The sequence below is a fragment of the Panthera pardus genome, unplaced genomic scaffold (assembly GCF_024362965.1).
Source record: "Panthera pardus isolate Hobbes unplaced genomic scaffold, ASM2436296v1 HiC_scaffold_2, whole genome shotgun sequence".
NCBI classification, from domain to species: Eukaryota; Metazoa; Chordata; class Mammalia; order Carnivora; family Felidae; genus Panthera; species Panthera pardus.
In genome coordinates, this window is record NW_026526765.1 from 144312696 (window position 1) to 144332790 (window position 20095).

The 20095-nt window shown below is 38.8% G+C and overlaps 1 protein-coding gene across 5 annotated transcripts in view; it reads right to left on the minus strand.

Moving 5' to 3' along the window:
• The window catches only part of AP3S1 (adaptor related protein complex 3 subunit sigma 1), a 72110-nt gene that overhangs the window by 25972 nt on the left and 26043 nt on the right, over window positions 1–20095 (minus strand). For all 5 annotated transcript variants that reach the window (XR_008423926.1, XM_019469609.2, XM_019469608.2 and 2 more), the window contains exon 3: window positions 19337–19448. Coding sequence is in view for 4 of the 5 variants with exons in the window: in XM_019469609.2 (XP_019325154.1) it covers window positions 19337–19448 (112 nt within the window). In the remaining variant the exon portion in view is untranslated. The remainder of the gene's footprint in view (window positions 1–19336; window positions 19449–20095) is intronic.

The following is a 20095-nucleotide window of genomic DNA, read 5'->3' on the forward strand; positions in this document are numbered from 1 at the left end:
CAGCAGGCGTCTTGCTAAACTACTCATATCTCAGGCCAATTTACACAGATCTCTAACCCAAGGTTCCTTCCATCCATGCAGATGGTAAGATAGGTGAAACATTACAAACAAGGAACTGTAGGACTATAATCAATATCTCTCAGACCAAGAGTTGGCAAACTTTCTCCACAAAGGACCACAGAATGAATATTTTAGCTTTGTGGGCCATATGGTGCAACAAAAAGCAACTATATAGATATATAAACAATGAGCATGGGGGTGCCTGGCTGGCTCAGTTGGTTAAGTGTCAGACTTCGGCTCAGGTCATGATCTCATGGCTCATGAGTTCGAGCCCCCTGTAGGGCTCTGTGCTAACAAGAGTCTGCTTCAGATTCTGTGTCTCCCTCTCTCTCTGCCCCCCCCCCCCCCGCTCATACTCGTCTCTCAAAATAAATAAACATTAAAAAAAAAAAAAACTGTTTTAATGAGCATGGCTCTGCTCCAACAAAACTTTACAAAAAGGTGTAGCAAGCTGGACTTGACCTGCTGTAGTTTATTGGCCCCTGGCTTAGACCAAAGTCACTAGAAGTAAGAGGTCTATAAGTAACAAAGAACATGCAATTTTACTCGACAATTTCATTTTTGAGAATGCAAATTATTCAGATGACCAACTGTGGGGGCATACAGGGGTCAGCCTCAAAGTTTCCAGTTAATTTCAATTTTTTGAGGTAGGTAGGAAACAAAGAATATCCACTCAACCTCCCAACTTTATCTTAATTTCTCCTCAAGGTCTTAGTGACATGATACCTGGAATGACTTTATTCACTCTACTTGAAATTAATTCAGATTCATTTTCCTTCTTTTTATAGCAGATTCTTGCTTATAAGCACTGAATGGGATAACGCTGCTTGAACAAAGAGTTGAACAAGCTTAACAAACTTGAACTTCTTAGAAGAATGTGAGAAGAAGAAACAAACTTTTCCCATTGATAAAGTAGAAAATATTACTTCTGAAACCGTACCTTTAAGTTGGAAATGATCTGAATTCCAATTTATAACATCATAATTAAATAAGTTATAGTATGTAAAGCCATTTCACTTCTGCTCCCCAGCTCCAGGAAATTTTTCCTGAAGCATAACATACATACACAGAAGCACACAAATCACAACAATGTATATAACCTGATGAATTTTCACAAAGTAAACATACCTGTGTAACCAACACCCAAATCAGGTGTTGAAATATTACCTGCACTGCAGAAGCCTCTCATACTTCAGTAAGTCACCATCACCATTAAAGGTAACCACTTTCTTTCTAATACAACAGATCCGTTTTGCCTATTTCTGAACTATATTATATGAGATCACACAGTATGCAATCTTTTGTGAGTGGTGCCTTTTATTCATCAATATTTTTGTGAGATTCAACTATTACCTAATAGCTCATTCATTCTCATCTACTGTATGCCATTGCATGAAAGTATTTATCCATTTCGCTGTTGACAGTTTGGGTTGTTTCCAGTATGGAGCCATTATAGTTAGCACTACTAGGAATATTCTTATTCGTGTCTATTACTGAATGGATGCACACATACCCACTGAGTGCACACACACAGATGAACTGTGGGGTCACAGGGTAGCAGACGGCTTCAAACAGACTTCCAAAGCAATTCTAAAGCTGGATACCCCAAAGAGCAGTATATGAGAGTTCCCACAATCACACACCCTTGTCAGAGCATTATGTTGTCCATCTTTTAATTTTAACCAATCTCATGGATATGTGGCAGTAAGTCATTGTAACATCAATTTGTATTTCCCTGATAGCTGTAATGACACTGAGCGCTGTTTCATATTTATCAGCCATTTAGATATCTTTCTTTGTGATGTCTGTTCAAGATTTCTGCTCATTTTTGTATCGGTCTTTCTTGCTAGTGTCTAAAAATTCTTAAATTATCCTAGATACAGTCTTGTCATCTATACATATTACAGATATCTTCTCCCACTCTGTGGCTTGCCTTTTTATTCTACCAACGTTCTTGGAAGTTTTCACTTTCAATATTTTCCAATTTATCAGTCTCTAAGGTTAATCTTTTTTTTATGTCCAATTTAAGAAATCTTAGCCTACAGTAACATCAAGAAGATATTCTCCCAGAAGAAAACAAAAGCTTTACTGTTTTATCTTTCATGTTTCGACTAAATCTAGTGGAGATTTTTGTGTATGGCGTGGTTGAATTTAATCTTCTTTAATTTAAAATCATTATTAGGGATGCCTCGCTCAGTTGGTAAAGCATGCGACTCTTCATCTCAGAGTCGTGAGTTCAAGCCCCAAGTGAGTGTGGAGCCTACTAAAAATTAAAAAAATAATAAATAAAATCATTATTAGACCTACCCATCAGAGTCAAAAGTTTCTAATATGTCTTTATTTTTCCATGCTTACTTTTTCCAAATTACCTGGTTTCATTACCCATATACTATAAGCCATTGGTTTTTAGCCATCAGAAGATGACTATCCTGGTGAAAATGCTGTCTAAATACTTTCCCTCCATTTATGTACACTTATAAAAGATCAGTGGAACCCACTGAATCAATGTGCAGACTATGTTGGGCAAAGTGAAAACAATTTTCCTGGTAGCTTTAAGTGAGCCAGTGGCAAACCATGGAGTAGCAAAAAATTATGGCCTGTCAAAGAGACAGTAGGGTCTAGTGGTGAGGAAACCAACTCGGTTGCTACCTTGCTATGTGAGCTTCAGCATCACTTACTCCCCCAAACCTCATAGAAAACAGTGATAAAACTACCTACCTTTTTGGATTACCTCACAGATCTAGCTCGATAATTTTGATAAAGTGCGTAACACATCTAATAAAAGGAAACCAGTACTGTTCATCTGGCTGTTCAAAACATGCAAGGATTATAAAATTGAAACAGAAATAGAAAAGTCTAATTCTGCAGGTAAACACTGATATAAAAGCAAGGTGACTACCTGCTGAGGCTGGCAGGCCTTTGTGATATGCTTATTAATATAGAAAGAAAAATGTTGCCTATATTTAAACCAGAACAATACCACCTTTGAAAAATATAAATACAAAAAAAAGTGTTCTGCAGTACAATGTCATTATAACTACAGGTTCTTAATTTAGGAAAAGAATTATTAAGATTTAAGACATTTAAATGCTACGTCTGGTCTAAACAAATCAAAAACCCTCTTCAAAAAAACCCTCTTCCACTGGGTGCCTGGCTGGTTCAGTCATAGAGCACGCGACTCTTTGGGGTTGCGAGTTTGAGCACCATGTTGTGTGTAGAGATTACTTAAAAAATAAATCTTAGAAAAAAGTTTCCATTAATTTTATTTTGATTTAGCAAAAATTCTTAATATAGTTAGAAATCTGGAGCTTTGTATATAGATACACACACTGATGTGTCATATGGACAAGGCCAAGACAAAACTAATAATCTACAAACTGAAGTAAAGAAATTAAGAACAACGAATTAATGGGCCTTTGGGGTTCTAGCCAGAACAAAAAATAGTAACAAAGTTGTGACTGCATTATATTTCACAAGGAAATAGATAAAAAGAACAAAGTACTAAAAGTGACATGGTAAATACCACTCTCTTACGTTTCATTTTTTTTTAAGCTTATTTGAGATAGAGGAAGAGGGAGAAAGTGAGCACAAGTGGGGGAAGGGCAGAGAGAGGAGACCAAGCAGGTTCTGCGCTGTCAGCGCAGAGCCCAATGCAGGGCTGGACCTCTCAAACCGTGAGATCATGATCTGGGCTGAAATCAAGCCACACACTTAACCAACTGAGCCCAGGCACCACTTTTATGTTTCATTTTCAAAATGATAAAAATGTTGGGGTGCCTAGGTGGCTCAGTCATTTGTGTCTGACTCTCGATTTTGGCTCAGGTCATGATCTCACGGTTCAAGAGATCGAGCCCCACGTCAGGCTCCGTGCTGCCATGGTGGAATCTGCTTGGGATTCTTTCTCCCTCTCTCTCTGTCCCTCTCCCACTTCCTTCTCTCTCTCTTTCTCTCTCAAAATAAATAAGCTTAACAAAAATAATACAAATAAAAAAATAAAAATGATACAAGTTTTAAGGTCAATTTAAATAGAACGGTTATCTACTAAGCAGCAACTCAATAATCTCTGCCCTCCAAAAATTCAAAGGTTAATGGGGAAAATATTAATTTACTAAGAGAATCATATTTTAAGTTTTCCCGCATTTTAATAATTATCTAATTTTCCAAAAAGAAACAAAAAAAACAGATTCACATCCACATAGAAATACTCTCCCTTCCCAGTGCCCTTGTAACAAAATTTTCTTCTGTTTCCTTTATCTTTAATTACAAACCTGGGTCTAGGCCACAAAGGTAACCGGAATCTGTTATGAGGCAGCTTAGTATTTAACAGTGCTTAGAACGTAAGAGCATAAGCTTTGGCAAGCATGTCTCTATTAAAATTCCAGCTTAGCCTCTATGAAATCTAGGGCAAGTTATTTAACTCTAAATCTCAGTTTCTTCATCTGGACATAATAATGGTACCTTTGCCATACAGTCGTTTTAGTGATGAATATATATAGGGGCGCCTGGGGGGCTCAGGAGGTTAAGCATCCAACTTTGGCTCAGGTCATGATATCACAGTCTGTGAATTTGAGCCCCCCATCGGCTCAGTGCTGACAGCTCAGAGCCTGGAACCTGCCTTCAGATTCTGTCTCCCTCTCTCTCTCTCTGCCCCTCCCCCACTCATGCTCTGTCTCTGTCTCTCCCTCTCTCAAAAATAAACATTAAAAAAAAAATTAAACATATATTGATGAAAATAAAGCCACACTCAGTGACAAGAAAATGAACTCTTGGAGGACAAAGGCCAAAGAAATCAAGTTGAAGCTATCTTGGGAATACATAAGCAGGGTATTAAGTTGAGACTCTCATGAGAGAATTCAAGCACATAAAACAATCAAAAATCGGGGCACCTGGGTGGCTCAGTCAGTTAAGCGTCCAACTTCGGCTCAGGTCATGATCTCACAGCTCGAGTTCGAGCCCCGCATCAGGCTCTGTGCTGACAGCTCAGAGCCTGGAGCCTGCTTCAAATTCTGTGTCTCCTTCTCTCTCTGCCGCTACCCCACTTGTGCTGTCTCTCAAAAATAAAATAAAACATTAAAAAAAAATGAATACACATAAAGGGCTTAGAACAATGTCTCCCTTCAAGAATATGTATGTTGGCTAGTATTATAATATACAGTATATAATATATATGTATACATAATATATGTATATATAATACATAATATATGTATATATAATATACAGTATATAATATACAGTATATAATATGGAGAAATAAAAATATGCCTTAGGTAAAACAGAAGCCACAAAATATCCTTAAGCAGTATCACTTACGTGGCAGACCCACCCCCCCCCCACTTTATTTAAAAAAATATATATTTTTTAAGAGACAGAGTGTGTGGGGGGGAGAGGCAGAGAGAGAAGGAGTCACAGAATCCAAAGCAGACTCCAGGCTCTGAGCTGTCAGCAGAGCCTGACGAGGGGCTCAAACTCATAGACCATAAGATCATGACCTGAGCTGAAGTCAGACACTTAACTAATTGAGTCACCCAGGAGCCCCCCACCCTCCCTTTAGAGTTTTGTTTTTAGGTAAAATATAATTTTTTTTTTCTGAGTTTGAGGATTTCTATCAGATTTCAGCAGGAAATCTATAACATTAAGTGAAATATGTAAATGTTAAATAGACATATCATAAGATAGAAAAAGTGTTAAACCCCAAAATAGGAGGCACAAATTTAAGAATACTAATAATATGGAAAGATATCTAAAAAAAAAATTGTTTTTAGTCAGCAGCAAGATGTTCTAGAGATACTGGTTTAGCTCAAGCCAAGAATCAAAAAAACGCCACTAAAAATGTACCAGAAGAGGGGCGCCTGGGTGGCTCAGTTGGCTGAGCATCCAACTTCAGCTCAGGTCATGATCTCACACTCCATGAGTTCGAGCCTTGCGTCGGGCTCTGTGCTGACAGCTTAGAGCCTGAAGCCTGCTTTGGATTCTGTGTCTCCCTCTCTCTCTGCCCCTCTCCTGCTCATGCTCTGTCTTTCTGTATCAATAATAAATAAATAAAAACATTAAAAAAAAAAATGTACCAGAAGAGCTGGGGAAGGCAAACTGAACTTAAAACCAGATCAATGGCCTTTGAAGAACACGATGAATACAGCCTAGGGACACTCTCCAGTACGTACTACTGCATGGAGATTCAGGATCTTCAAAATACGGTGCTTAAGGTGTGTAAATGGCACTCAACTTGGAATATGACTGGGTTCTGGACCGAATTTCCACCAAACCTGACCTGGACGCTAACATGCCGATGAGGACAGTCTTAGTAAAAACAGAGCCATTTATTGTGCATTTACCTCGTACCAGTACTTTACACAGATTAAACTCTCAACCTCAGCATGTAAAAATTAAAAGTTGATGAGAGGGCAATCTGTCTTCTACTCTCACATCAAAATGATTCTAAAAGAGTTCACATCAAGGATTCTTTCTATGTGACTTATTTCTGTTTTTCTTAAAAAAAAAAAAAAAAAGGTTAATGATAATAGCCAAAATCTATTGAGTACATGTTATTATGTCATTGCTATGGTTCCAGGCGCTTTAAATATATTATTTTATTTACTCCTTCATGGTAAGTCATAAGGCAGATACTTTTATTATCGGCCACTTACAGCAAGAAAGGTTCTAGATTAGCAAAAAGTCAACTAACTACTAACCCGGGTAAGTAGAAGAAAGTCTCACTGCAGAACCCAAATTCTTATTCACTAGGCATACTGCCTCCAACAACAGGAAATAGTACTTGATTTTAATGTAGTAAGTAGTTACTTAGAAAATTTGGAAAATACAGAATAGTATAAAGCAAAAACTAACTTTCAATACTTCTACCACCCACATGAACACAGAATTGTGCAAAGCGGACTTCTTGTACCATAGGAAACTTAATTATATTGGAGCCCTTCCATTAAAATGACTTAATATGATTTGTATGTTGGATTTAGAAGTCTAAGGAAGAACTAGGGTTTTCAACCAAATATTAATTTTGGTTTTTTTAATGTTTATTTTTAAGAGAGAGAGAGAAAGAGTGTATACGCACACAAGCAGGGGAGGGGCAGAGACAGAGGGACAGAGGATTCTAAGCAGACTCCATGCTGACAGCAGAAAGCCTGAGGCAGGGCTCAAATTCACAAACTGTGAGCCAACCTCACAAACTCATAGACCTGAGCCAAAGTTGGACAATCAACCAACTGAGCCACCCAGGTGCCCAAAATACTAATTTTGAAAATGAAAATAGCCTCTGAATCATTTCCTTCTGTGCACAAAAGCAACTCGTGAGATTATTAAAATTATATTTAAACTTACAAGCAAAAGCTGATCTAAAAATCATATCTGATCTTGAAAAATATTCTCCCACATATAATTAAAAAATGTTCTTCCATGTATATGGTACAATTGATATGACTTAGAACAAAATAAAATAAATGCAAACCTAGAAAGATTTTCCTTATATAATTTTAACTAGTCAATACAGAGGGCATACTGGAAAATCACCATTTGGCAAACGCCACAACACTAATTCTTCAGGCAAGAATCATTGATACAAACTGAAAGTAATGACCAAAAAGATGATTAGATAAAGGATATTTACATCATCTCAAAATTATTCCCCATAAGATACTTTCAAGCACAAAGAGATAACAGAAGTTTACAGTAGACGAACCTGGCAGGCACGGTCTTAACCAAGGGGTCGGAATAAATATTATAGTGAGACAAAATGAGATCTTGTCCCTCTTGATACGATGCACTGCAAAGGATGTTAACAGCACTTCTGTGGTATACTCAAACTGAGGAATATTCTATAAAATAATGGGCTTGTACTCTTCAAAGTCTCCAGATATGAAAGACTTGGAATGCATGAAAGACAAAGATGAACTATTACAGAGTCAGGGAGACTCAGGAGATGTGAAAACTAAATGCAGTACGTGACTTGAATTAAACTCTGAATGAGAAAAATGACAATAACGGGACAACTGGCAAGTTTTGAATGAGGTCTGCAGATTAGATAATAGTATTATATCAATGTTGATTTCCCGATTTTAGTCATTATACTGTGGTTATAGAAGATGTTAAATTTAGGGAATCTGGGTGAAGGTATGATATGCAAGAATTCTTTGTATTGTACTTGTCACTCTTTTGTAAGCATTAAATAATTTGAACATATGTTTTTGAAAACTTTAAAGAAGAAGAAAATTTGAAAACCCAAGCTTAATGAGTCTCCTCCTGTATTACCAATTCCTCCCTGAAAACCAACCATCCTACCCTGGCAAATCAGGAATTCACCTTAAGTCAAAGAAAAACACCAAGATAAGTTGAGTTTTTCTCTCTCTCTCAAACCTACTTTGAAAGGAGAAAAAAATAAATCTTATTTTTTTCTAGTTCCAAAATTCTGACTTTAAGTACCTGAGTTCCAAAATACTTTCTTTACAGGTGTGCCTGAGTGGCTCAGTTGGCTGAGCGTCCGATGTCAGCTCAGGTCATGATCTCACGGTGAGTTTGAGCCCCACTTCGGGCTCGCGGCTGTCAGCAGGGAGCCCACATCAGATCTTATGTCGCCCTCTCTCTCTCTCTGCCCCTCCCCCACTCACACTTTCTCTCTCAAAAATAAACATTAAAAAACTTTTTTTAAATACTTTCTTCACCACTAGAAATTACATAATAACATATTTACCATGTTCTAGGCCCTATGCCAACTATACACGTTAGCTCTCATTCTTACAACAATGTTGTTAAGGTAGGTATGCCTATCAGCACCTACAGACGAGAGAATTGGGAATGGATAAGTGGATACAGTTAAGTAATTTGCTCAAAGTTATATAACTGTTAGATGGCAAGAGGCAGTATTCAAATCCATGCCATTTGACTCCAAACACCAACCTGACTCTATGATGCCTCCCTAGAGGGTGGCTGAAAAGTTAACAGGTAAATTAGAAAAGAATCTTCAAATTCAATACCAAGATTTATCACGAAGCAGCAGTGTAAATAAGTGAAAAGTGAATATATTTCCAATTTTGGGAAATAGACTTCTCAGTAAAAATAAGATAGAAAACGAATTGTTTATAGAAACATTTTTTGGTTTCTTACATGTATATGAGAAATGAATCTTACTGAAAACAGAAACTTTTAATACTCAGGTTAAAGTATGGTGTAGCAAGTGTAAATTTTCCTGAAATGATCCCAAGTAATCACTCTGGATTGCTGGCAAAATAAGCCAACTGGGCCAGGGCTCCCTCTTTCGTCAGAAGAGGAACTGCACCAGAACTCATCCTCCCATGGACCAGCGGTTTATCTCCCGGCACCCGCCGCCCAGGGGAGCTGCAACTTCCCAAAGTCCCTAAGTGCTGGTCAGCTGATCTTCCTAGATAATTCTTAAAAATAACCTAGAGAGCCCAAATTTGATGCAGTATGCTACTTAACAAGGTGCTTTCAAGCACAGCCTTCTAATAAAAGAGAACAATGACACGGGGTGGTAGGCAGTGAGGCTTCCACTGGCATACCATTCTATGTCCAGCAGCACCCACCTAGCACAATTTCCTATGTGATAAAGGGAAGATCACGGGATCTTTCTTCACTTAAGTATTCTTGACTTACAAGTTCCTCCAATTAGGTCAATTTCTTAGTGGCTAACTCTATCACCATATAAAATTCATTCTAAGCACACAACATAGAGGATAAAAAGATTAACAAATTCTCATAAAAATAAGATAAAATAGAACTTCCTTATCCAATTCAATTTGCATACTAATGGATACAAATAATACTTTGTATGCCTTCCTTATAAATATACGCTTTAATGGTAAAGTTAGCTAAAAACCACTGTCTACTACACGTCAGTCATTTAGCCATAAGCTTCATGTATCTTTTTTGATGCTTATACCTACTCTATAGGTTGGCATTATTATTATCACTCCATTTTGTAGATGAGGTCAATGAAGGTCAAAGAGGTTAAGTAACTTGCACAAAGTTACACAGCCAGTACAGGGGCAGAGGCTGAATGATGTTAACCATAACTAGCTTGCTTTAATTCACTGATCTTTCTAACAACCTCATGAAGTTTATAGGCAGCAAATTAAAATAGGCACCCTTGGGGCACCTGGGTGAGCATCTGATGACTCTTGATTTCAGCTCAGGTCATGATCCCAGCGTTGTGGGATCAAGCCCTACATCTGGCTCCATGCTGAGTGTGGAGGCTGCTTAAGACTTTCTCTCTTTCTCTCTCCCTCTCTCTCTCTCTCTCTCTCTGCCCCTCCTCCAACTCGTGTGCACACACACTTTCTCCCTCTCTAAAATATAAATGGATGAAGGAAGGAAGGAAGGAAGGAAGGAATAAATAAGTAAATTAAATAGGCATGCTTTATACAGGTGAAAAAATTCAAGGTCTATTAAAATCAAACGACAAGCTCAATCAGCATCAGCAGCCATAAGTAAAATAATTTCACAAAAGTCGGTCTAACGTTCAGTACCACAGCAACAACAAATGCTACATATGGAGCTCTGGTTTATATACATATTATAACACCATGTATGATCAAACATCTTTTTTAACCTAAAGAAAAGTTCAGCTGTTAGTGTAATAGGGAAGGACAGGATAAAATAGGCAGAGAGGGAAAGGTTAGGACCTGAGGTCCCTGGGTGGGGAAAAACACATATTTTGTAACAGTACTACGAGTGTCTAACCACAGCAAACCCCCTTGGGTGTAAGGTTCCTCTTAAGAATGTAACAGAGCCCACCTACTCCCCACCTCAGGTTCCCCTCAGGAATTTGACAATCAAGGTACCTAACTAAAAAAAGTAAACCATGAAACTTATGTTATACGAGGGACAGTACGACCAGTCTGACCCCTCACACAATGGAGTCGAGCCAATCAGGAATGGACAACCCAGCACCTAGAGCTATCAAGCCAATAAGGGTAGAACCTGAGAAGGAACTAGGGGGAAGGGACGAAGGGGGGCTGATCAGAACCTTATCAAACAAGGACCCTGGCCTTATGTTCCGGGTATTCATTTTCTAATGCCCCCCTCTCTGTAAAGAGAGCTCTCCTAATACTCTTCTTTTCTTGCACTCTAATAACTTTTGCCTGCTCCTCAATTTTTGTCCACCTCTTTCATCCTGCAAAGTGGCAAGACAACGAATCCCGAGTATTGAGGTAGAAAATCCTGCAACATTAATACTCAATTTTGTCCTGACTACAACCAAACAAGACCTGATGCTGAGGTAATTGCTACATGCGGTACAGAAAACTGTAATAGAATTTGGAATTATCTAGTGAACTTTTATGCCTCCATTTATTATCAGCTTGGCATAATAAATTAATTGAGGACAATATGACTGCTTATAAATAACTCAACCAACCACTGTCAATATTTAATGAACCTCTCATTCTCACTCTGTAAATATTTTAACGCTTCCAATGAAGACATGCTACAACAGAAAGACTAAAAAAAGCCAGGTATCAAGTCTGAAATTTGCTTATATGGCAGTCAATATCACACTCAAATAGTATGTATCAGAAACAAAAAGGATCACCATTTCCCCAACTTACTTACAAAGAATTAAAAAAAGAGACAAAAGAAAACAGAGGCTGATGGTACTCAATTTGGTGATACAGTGGCCTAAATTCCACAGGGAGTTTAGTGATGATGCCTTCTCTCAGATTTCACAAAAGATAAAAAGTCAAATCTGGGACAGCATATGCATACCTCAGAAACACAAAACCTCTGCATAAAAATACATGCTCCCAATGATCATTTAAATGGTATCATTTTCAACATTGAAAAAAAAGCAAAATCTAGCATGTTTCTGAATTATATGATGACGTTTGGGACATCTGGGGGGCTCAGTCAGTTAAGCTTCTGATTTCGGCTCAGGTCATGGTCTCACAGTTCATGAGTTCGAACCCCACATTGGGCTGTCTGCTATCAGCACAGAGCCTGCTTGGGATCCTCTGTCCCCCATCCCTCTCTGCCCCTCCCCTGCTTGGGCTCTCTCTCTCAAAATAAATCAATAAACTTATTTAAAATAGATAGATAGGGGCGCCTGGGTGGCTCAGTTGGTTAAGCGTCTGACTTCGGCTCAGGTCATGATCTCACAGTCTGTGAGTTCGAGCCCCGCGTCAGGCTCTGTGCTGACAGCTCAGAGCCTGGAGCCTGCTTCCGATTCTGAGTCTCCCTCTCTCTCTCTGACCCTCCCCCATTCATGCTCTGTCTCTCTCTGTCTCAAAAATAAATAAACATTAAAAAAATTAAAAAATAATAATAAAATAAAATAAAATAGATAGATAGATAGATAGATAGATAGATAGATAGATAGATAGATGTTTTGTTTTCCTGATCAATTCTTTAAAGAATATACAAGACCAAGAAGTTTTGATCTAAACTCTCTTGATTTATAATTTTCCATTTCTACTTTTAACATTACATTTGACTTTCTTGAAGCTAGAGAGAGGATGGACGAAGCAAGAAAATCAGCTCTAACTAAGCTTCTGATTAGCTGTTTCATGAAACAGAAGAAGCTATAAGCTATTCCCTTCCAACTTTGTTCATTCAACCAACATTTTTAAAGTGACTGCCTCATGCATGCTCAGCACTCCCTCTGAAGTATTTAACGATCCCTGGTAATCACAGGGGAAAGACAGCAACCACAGAACCTCCAACATGTTGGTGGTAAGCGGTAAATTTAATTGTCCCTGTAAGGGAAGTTACAGAACTTTTTTTTTATGACATGACAGATCAACATTTGATAACTCAATTGGACTCTCTTAGAATAACAGCTCTAAGCTACATTAGTAATAGTTAAGTGACACAATACTCCTGAAATCTTCTTTTCTGTGTCTTACCTAGTATCAAGAGAAATTATCAACATTTGAACAGTAATGGCTAAAATATCTTACAAAACACAGACCCAGTTTCCACTTTCCAGAAAGGTGTGATAGAATTTATTTCAGATTTGATGCAGGATATTTGTTCTTTGACAACTCCCCATATAATTCTCTTCTGAGATATAACCACTAAACTATCGTAACCATTAAGATCAGTCACAGAAACAAAGAAATAATGATGATGGCTTAAATCCCAGGACACAAATATAAAATACTTCTGATTGGTCTCTAGGAAAATTCATATTTGTTTTAGTCTTTCTTAACTGCAATCTTTCTCTTACAGAGTAAATTTGAAACAGATTGCTTTTCTCCTTTTTTTCCTCTTGTAACATTAGTAGCTAGCTCAAGGAAATAAAAAAGTGTTTTGGAATGTACTGTGTATGTCTACCACTCCCTTCAGTTGTGGACAAGTGAGAGAGAAATAGAAAACACAGTTTCATGTTAACAAATCATTTTCTAAAAAACACAAAGTTTCTATGAAATAATAGTGTAATGAATTAACTACTACCTATATGGGATAAACCAAGAAATGTGTTAATGAACAAAGTTAAAAGGCAATGCAATACTGGGTTCTGATTAACCCTTAACTGTTACCTAATTCATACATAAGTAAGTTTGCTTCTTTTTTCTTTACTAGAAAAGCCTTTGGGAAAACAAAACACAATAAAACTTAGCAGCGTTTCTCACGGAGGCCCCAGGAGGAAATTAAGTAGCTGTCTAAGGGCTCGTGAGGCATATTCACCTCAAACTCAAAATTTCTTTGAAGTTTCCTCTTACAGCTTTAAATACTATAAAAATTTCTATTCTACCTCATATTACAAACATATATATCTTAAAGGCATCATTTCTTCACCACCAATTAAAAAATGAAAGAGCAGGGGCTACTGGGTGGCTCAGTCAGTTGACCGTGGGACTTCAGCTCAGGTCATGATCTCACAGTTCGTGGGTTCGAGCCCCACATAGGGCTCTGTGCTGACAGCCGAGTCGGCTTTGGATTCTGTGTCTCCCCCTCTTTCTGTCCCACCCCTGCTTGTGCTCTCTCTCAAAAACAAATTTTTAAAAAATGGGGAAAAAAAAAAAAGAGCAAGAATGTCTGCTATGATCACTTTGTGGCTTCATGGAACTCAGACACCCACCTCTTTCTCAAAACCTAGTTTGAAAATTATGGATCAAGAGTAATTTGGCATATGAAATGCTCCATTTATCACTTGTCCTTTTTTTTTCTTCCATTATTAACAATATTTGATACCAAAAGCCTTAATCTGGCCACTTTTACTGTTCTTAAGCTTTGGAACTCAGAATTACTGCCAAAGTTTTCTGCTTTGGTTAATTTCTCATTACCCTATCATATTAACTAGATCTCTAAGCATGCCCCCTTTGTGCCGACTGCAAAACCATGAAACTTATTTGGCACAAAAAAACTTCTTTTTACATGCAGCTTTCTCCAATTGACTACCATGTGCCTACACCACGCCCCTATGTTTTTGCCCTGTCTGGGGCCAAGAAAGAGAAAGAAAATGTATGTTCAGAGCACTCCTTCACGATAATCTTACTCCAGCACAATTATTTGTAGCAGTTACATTTGTTTATTGTGCCAGAGTTAGTTTTAACTATCACAAACAAAAGGTACAAAAAATCTCAAGTGTATACACAGCTTCATGACTTTCGCCAATGGAATCAGTGCTCAGATAAAAAAATAAAAATAAACAAAATAAAATATCACTAGCACGTAGCAACTAAATTTTATTTTTCTAGCAAACTCCTTGTGCCCCTCCCCTGCTCATGCTCTGTCCCAAAATAAGTAAGCAAACATTTTTTAAAAATTAAAAAAGAAAAAAAAAAAGAACAAACACAAAGGTTCTGAGGTGGAGGCACGGCTGGTGTTATTTGAGAAACAGCAAGCTGGCCACAGGGGCTGGAGCAAAAGGGAGAAAGAGAGAAGATGAAGTAAGAGAAGCAGAAGGGTACGGGGAGAGGAGTCAGAGCCTGTGGGGCCTCATGGGTCAATCGTAAGGAATCTGGATTTTACTCGGAGCTAGAAGGAAAGCCACCGGAGAATTCAGAATGTAAGAGGTGACCTATTTCAACAGTATCGCCAGCTGTTTTGCTAAGAAAAGATGAAACAGAAAAGACAGTGGAAGCAGGAAGAACATCAGGAACCTATGTTAACAGTCTAGGCAAGAGCCAACGGAGGCCTGGACCGGCGTGGTGGCCGTGCAGATAGTGTGTGGTCACATTCTGTGTCTCCTACGGGACTTGCTGAAGAAGAGGTCAGAGAGACCAGGCGACTGAAATGAAGCACCTCTAGGGGCAGGTGAAAAGCAGGTGAGTGCAGTGGCCCAGAAGCCAGGTTGGCAAGTAAAGAATCTTAATCAAATAAAGGAGGACTGATGAGAACCTCTGGATTTAGCAACAACAGAGCTGAAAACCTGAATGGAGTATGTTTAAAAAGAGTGAAGAAGAGAAGAAAAATCTGAAACCGTGTGTGCTGACACCTTGTTTAAGGCATTCTGACAGAAAGGGAGGGAAAGACAGGGGGCAGTGGCTGAAGGGGGAAGTAGGGGTAGGACTTCTTTCAAGATGGGAGAACGTACTAGAGCTGGTGGGAATGACTGGGGAGAGAGAGGGAAAAGGATTCAGGAGAGAGAGGGAGAAGTGCTAGAGCCATGGGGAGGAGACTGCTTCATAAGTGGGTGAGCTGGTCTTAGGCAGGAGCATGGGGAGTTCCTCCCTCACAGGAGAGAAAGCAGAGTGCATGGACCCAGATGTGGAGTCTATGGAAGTTCTCTTCTGATGGCTTCAGTTCTCTCAGTGAAGGAGGAAGCAAGACGCCAGAAGTGCCAGAGCTTTGACAAAGGAGAACCTACCAGTTGACCAGGAGTCTGGGAGATGGAGGGATCAGGGAAATATGATTACTGGGTAGCATTAAGGACTCACCGAGGTTGGAGATCATAAATTTAAATTTATAAATTTAAACTTAAAATTTAAAGTGAGACCTGTAGCTTCACAGAGCTAGAACAAACAATCCTAAAATTTGTATGGAACCAGAAAAGACCCCGAATAGCCAAAGGAATCTTGAAAAAGAAAAACAAAGCTGGAAGCATCACAATCCCGGACTTCAAGCTGTCTTACAAAACTGTAATCATCAAGACAGTATGGTACTGGCACAACAACAGACACTCAGATCAGTGGAACAGAATAGAGAACCCAGAAATGGACCCACAAACATATGGCCAACTAATCTTTGACAAAGCAGGAAAAAATATCCAATGGAATCAAGACAGTCACTTCAGCAAGTGATGCTGGGAAAACTGGACAGCGACATGCAGAAGAATGAACCTGGACCACTTTCTTACACCATACACGAAAATAAACTCAAAATGTAAGACATTTTGTAAGACAAAATGTAAGACAATTTCATGTAAGACATAAAAAATGCTCATCACTCATCATCAAGGAAACAGAAATCAAAACCACAATGAGATACCACCTCACATCTGTCAGAATGGCTACCATTAACAACTCAGGCAACAACAGATGTTGATGAGGATGTGGACAAAGAGGAACCCTTTTGCACTACTGGTGGGAATGCAAACTGGTGCAAGCTACTCTGGAAAACAGTATGGAGGTTCCGCAAAAAATTAAAATTAGAACTACCCTACAATCCAGCAATTGCACTACTAGGTATTTATCCAAGGGATACAGGTATGCTGTTTCAAAGGGGCACATGCACCCCAATGTTTATAGCAGCACTATCAACAATAGCCAAAGTATGGAAAGAGCCCAAATGTCCATCGATGGATGAATGGATAAAGAAGATGTGGTACACAGATACAATGGAGTATTACTCGGTGATCAAAAAGAATGAAATCTTGCCATTTGCAACTACGTGGATGGAACTGGAGGGTATTAGGCTAAGTGAAATTAGTCAGTCAGAGAAAAGACAAGTATCATATGACTTCGCTCATGAGGACTTTAAGACACAGAACAGATGAACGTAAGGGAAGGGAAACAAAAATAATATAAAAACAGGGAGGGGGTACAACACATAAGAGACTAATAAATATCGAGAACAAACTGAGTGTTGCTGGAGGGGATGTGGGAGAGGGAGGGTGGGCTAAATGGGTAAGAGGCACTAAGGAATCTACTCCTGAAATCATTGTCACACCATATGCTAACTAACTTGGATGTAAATTAAAAAAATGAAATGAAATGAAAATAAGAGCAGCTGTGGGGTCTAGCCCCCACTCCAGCACTGACTTCTGCTTTCAGTGGGGATACAGGTGAGGAGCCACCATTCTTTTTAAAAAAAATTTTTTTTAATGTTTATTTATTTTTGAGAGGGAGAGAGACACAGAGTGCAAGCAGGGGAAGGGGGGGGAGAGAGAGAGAGAGAGATGAGAGAGAGAGAGAGAGAGAAGAGAGAGGGAGAGACAGAATCCGAAGCAGGCTCCAGGCTCCAAGCTGTCAGCACAGAGCCCAAAGCAGGGCTGGAATTCATGAACTGTGAGATCATGCCCTAGCCGGAGACAGACACTTAACTGACGGAGGCACCCAGGTGCCCCAGGGATCCACCATTCTGAACTCTATTGTACTAGGCACCTGATGGGTACTTTCAGTGGGGAATAAACCACTTTTTACTCTTTTAGATCTTTCTTCTCATATATATACCTCTGTATTTCTAAAAAATATACCCATATTCTGTTCTTTCTCGAAAAAAAAAGTGAGACCTGTGGAATGGCTATGTTTGTTTTTTTTCTACAAGTACATTCAGACATCTGGATACAAAGGAGCTAAGTGTATACCAGACTATGATTTATCACGACTGACTATGGAATTGAAGCGGGGTAAGGAATATAAGACATCAGGAAGATGGACAGTAAAAAAAAAAAAAAAAAAAAAAAGCTAAGATTCAAAAGACTGAAGGTCCCAACAGGCTCAAGGAATTATTGCATTAATAGAAACTGCGATATGGAGAAAGGTGGTAGACAGAGGGGAAACTGAAATGGAGATTATGGAGAATGGCAGTTTGGATAAAAACAAGGTCTAGAAATGAACACCAGGTGCAGAAGAAGGCAAAAGTTCAATGAAAGGGAATACTTAGTCTGAAGACACCAGGGTACTGGGAGAATTAACCACATGAATACTGAATACTGAAATCACCAAGAATTAGAACACAAGTAGTACCAGTGACTGCCAGTGAGCTAAGAGTAAAATTTTTAGGAGACCCCATGGGTCTGCCATTTCTGCATATAATATAAGCAGAGGTACAGACTGCTATTTTTGCGGACTATCTTTTTAAGCAAGCCTGTATAAGAAAACAGCCCCAGAAAATAGAGAGTATTTCTCTCCAAAGCAACAGATAGGTTTATCTATACCCATGGAAGATATTCTTTTCCTCCAGGACATGGGCCGACATGATTAGTGTCCAGTATAAAAGATTCCAGTTCCTCTTCTATAACTCAATCCACTGTTTGTACAGGTATCATCTGGCCCTCTTAACGTCACCCTTTGGCAACTTTGGAGATTGGCGTGGGGATCCAGTGCAAGCAAATGCTGTTACTATGTCTACTGTTTGTGCTGTTCGGAATAAGTCCTTTGTTTCTAATCCAGAAGTCTCCTGTCCTCTGCTGGCATCCACGACACTGTGGTAGTGAACTTGTTAGCTTGCAAGTAGGGTAGAATCTCAGACCTTCAAAAGTTTTTGATAAAATCCCCAACAAATAGGAGGTGGGGATGAGAGGTTACTCAAACAGGATGGGCAGAGAAGGTGGTATAGTTTACAAACAAGAAACAAAGTTTGGAGGCATTTTAAACAAGAGAATGGTCTGGAAAAAGCAACAAGAAGCAAAGAAAACACTAGCAGGCTCAGCAGTATGAAGAGAAGAGAGCAGTACTGTTATTACTTGAGATGGTTACAGGTAGTGTCAGCAGGGAAGCCAGATGTAATTTATTACAGCAAAAAAGTGAAGGCAACATTAACAAAGAGGTTGAAGATACAGAGGAATGTGCTTATGACTGACCTTGAGTTCCAGGGACATTAAGAAAGATTTTCAGGAGGCAGGGAGGGGTGGGTTTGGGGATCAGATCTGGATACACATGGTAAGAGATCCGGAATCGTGGGCTTCTTGCATGACTTACGTTAACAGGAAAAAAGGGCATGATTAAATTAATTGTGATTAGTCTTAATCTGATTAAATTTACCCATGTGTTTTAGCACCCTTAGTCCCCATTTCACTCATCTAATATCTACTATGCAACAATTTATTTCTTACCAAACATAACATCATTTTAGAAAATTTAGAGCATACAAGTTTTAAAATATATAAATGCCAAAAATGGTATTAAGACAATAAGTGTTAACTTACTTGAATTAGATCTAAAATGCCAAGTTCACTTTCTGAAGAATCCACACAGAAGACAAAGTATAATGTTGCATAATGTCTATAAATCAGTTTGTTGTCAGATCCTCCAATTAACCTAAATGACAAAACAAAACCAAAAAATGGAATGGTATAGGGATAAAATGAAACACATTTTCATTAGCTCAAGCAAACTGACAATGTGTTTAAAACCCTTTATAAAATGTCTGGGCATAGCATTTAAAGGCATAGCATTCAAGTGAACTTGGGAGATTAAGTAAATTATCGTGGCTGTTTTCTTCAGAGATAACAAGTAAAAGAAGCTGGTGCTTAATTTTAGTTCATTAATTCATTAAGCTATCTACTGAGTACCTACCATTTGCCAGGTACTGAGAGTGGGTAAGAAACAATAAACAAATAAGAAAAAATGATCAGAGTAGAAAACACTACAAAGAGATTCAAAATAGGGGGATTCCATATTGATGGATTTGCTACTTAAGATGGATTCTTAAGAGTGACATTAAGAGGCTGAGAGAGGCTGCTGGGTAGCTCAGCTGGTTAAGCTGAGTGATACACTGAGTGTCTCACTCTTGATTTTGGCTCGGGTCATGGTCTCACGCTTCCTGGGATCCAGCCCCATGCTGGGCTCTACAGTGACAGACGGAGCCTGCTTGGGATGCTCCCTCTCCCTCTCTCTCTGCCCCTCCCCTGCTCAAGCTCCCTCACTCTTTTGCCAAAAAAACAAAAACAAAAACAAAAACAAAA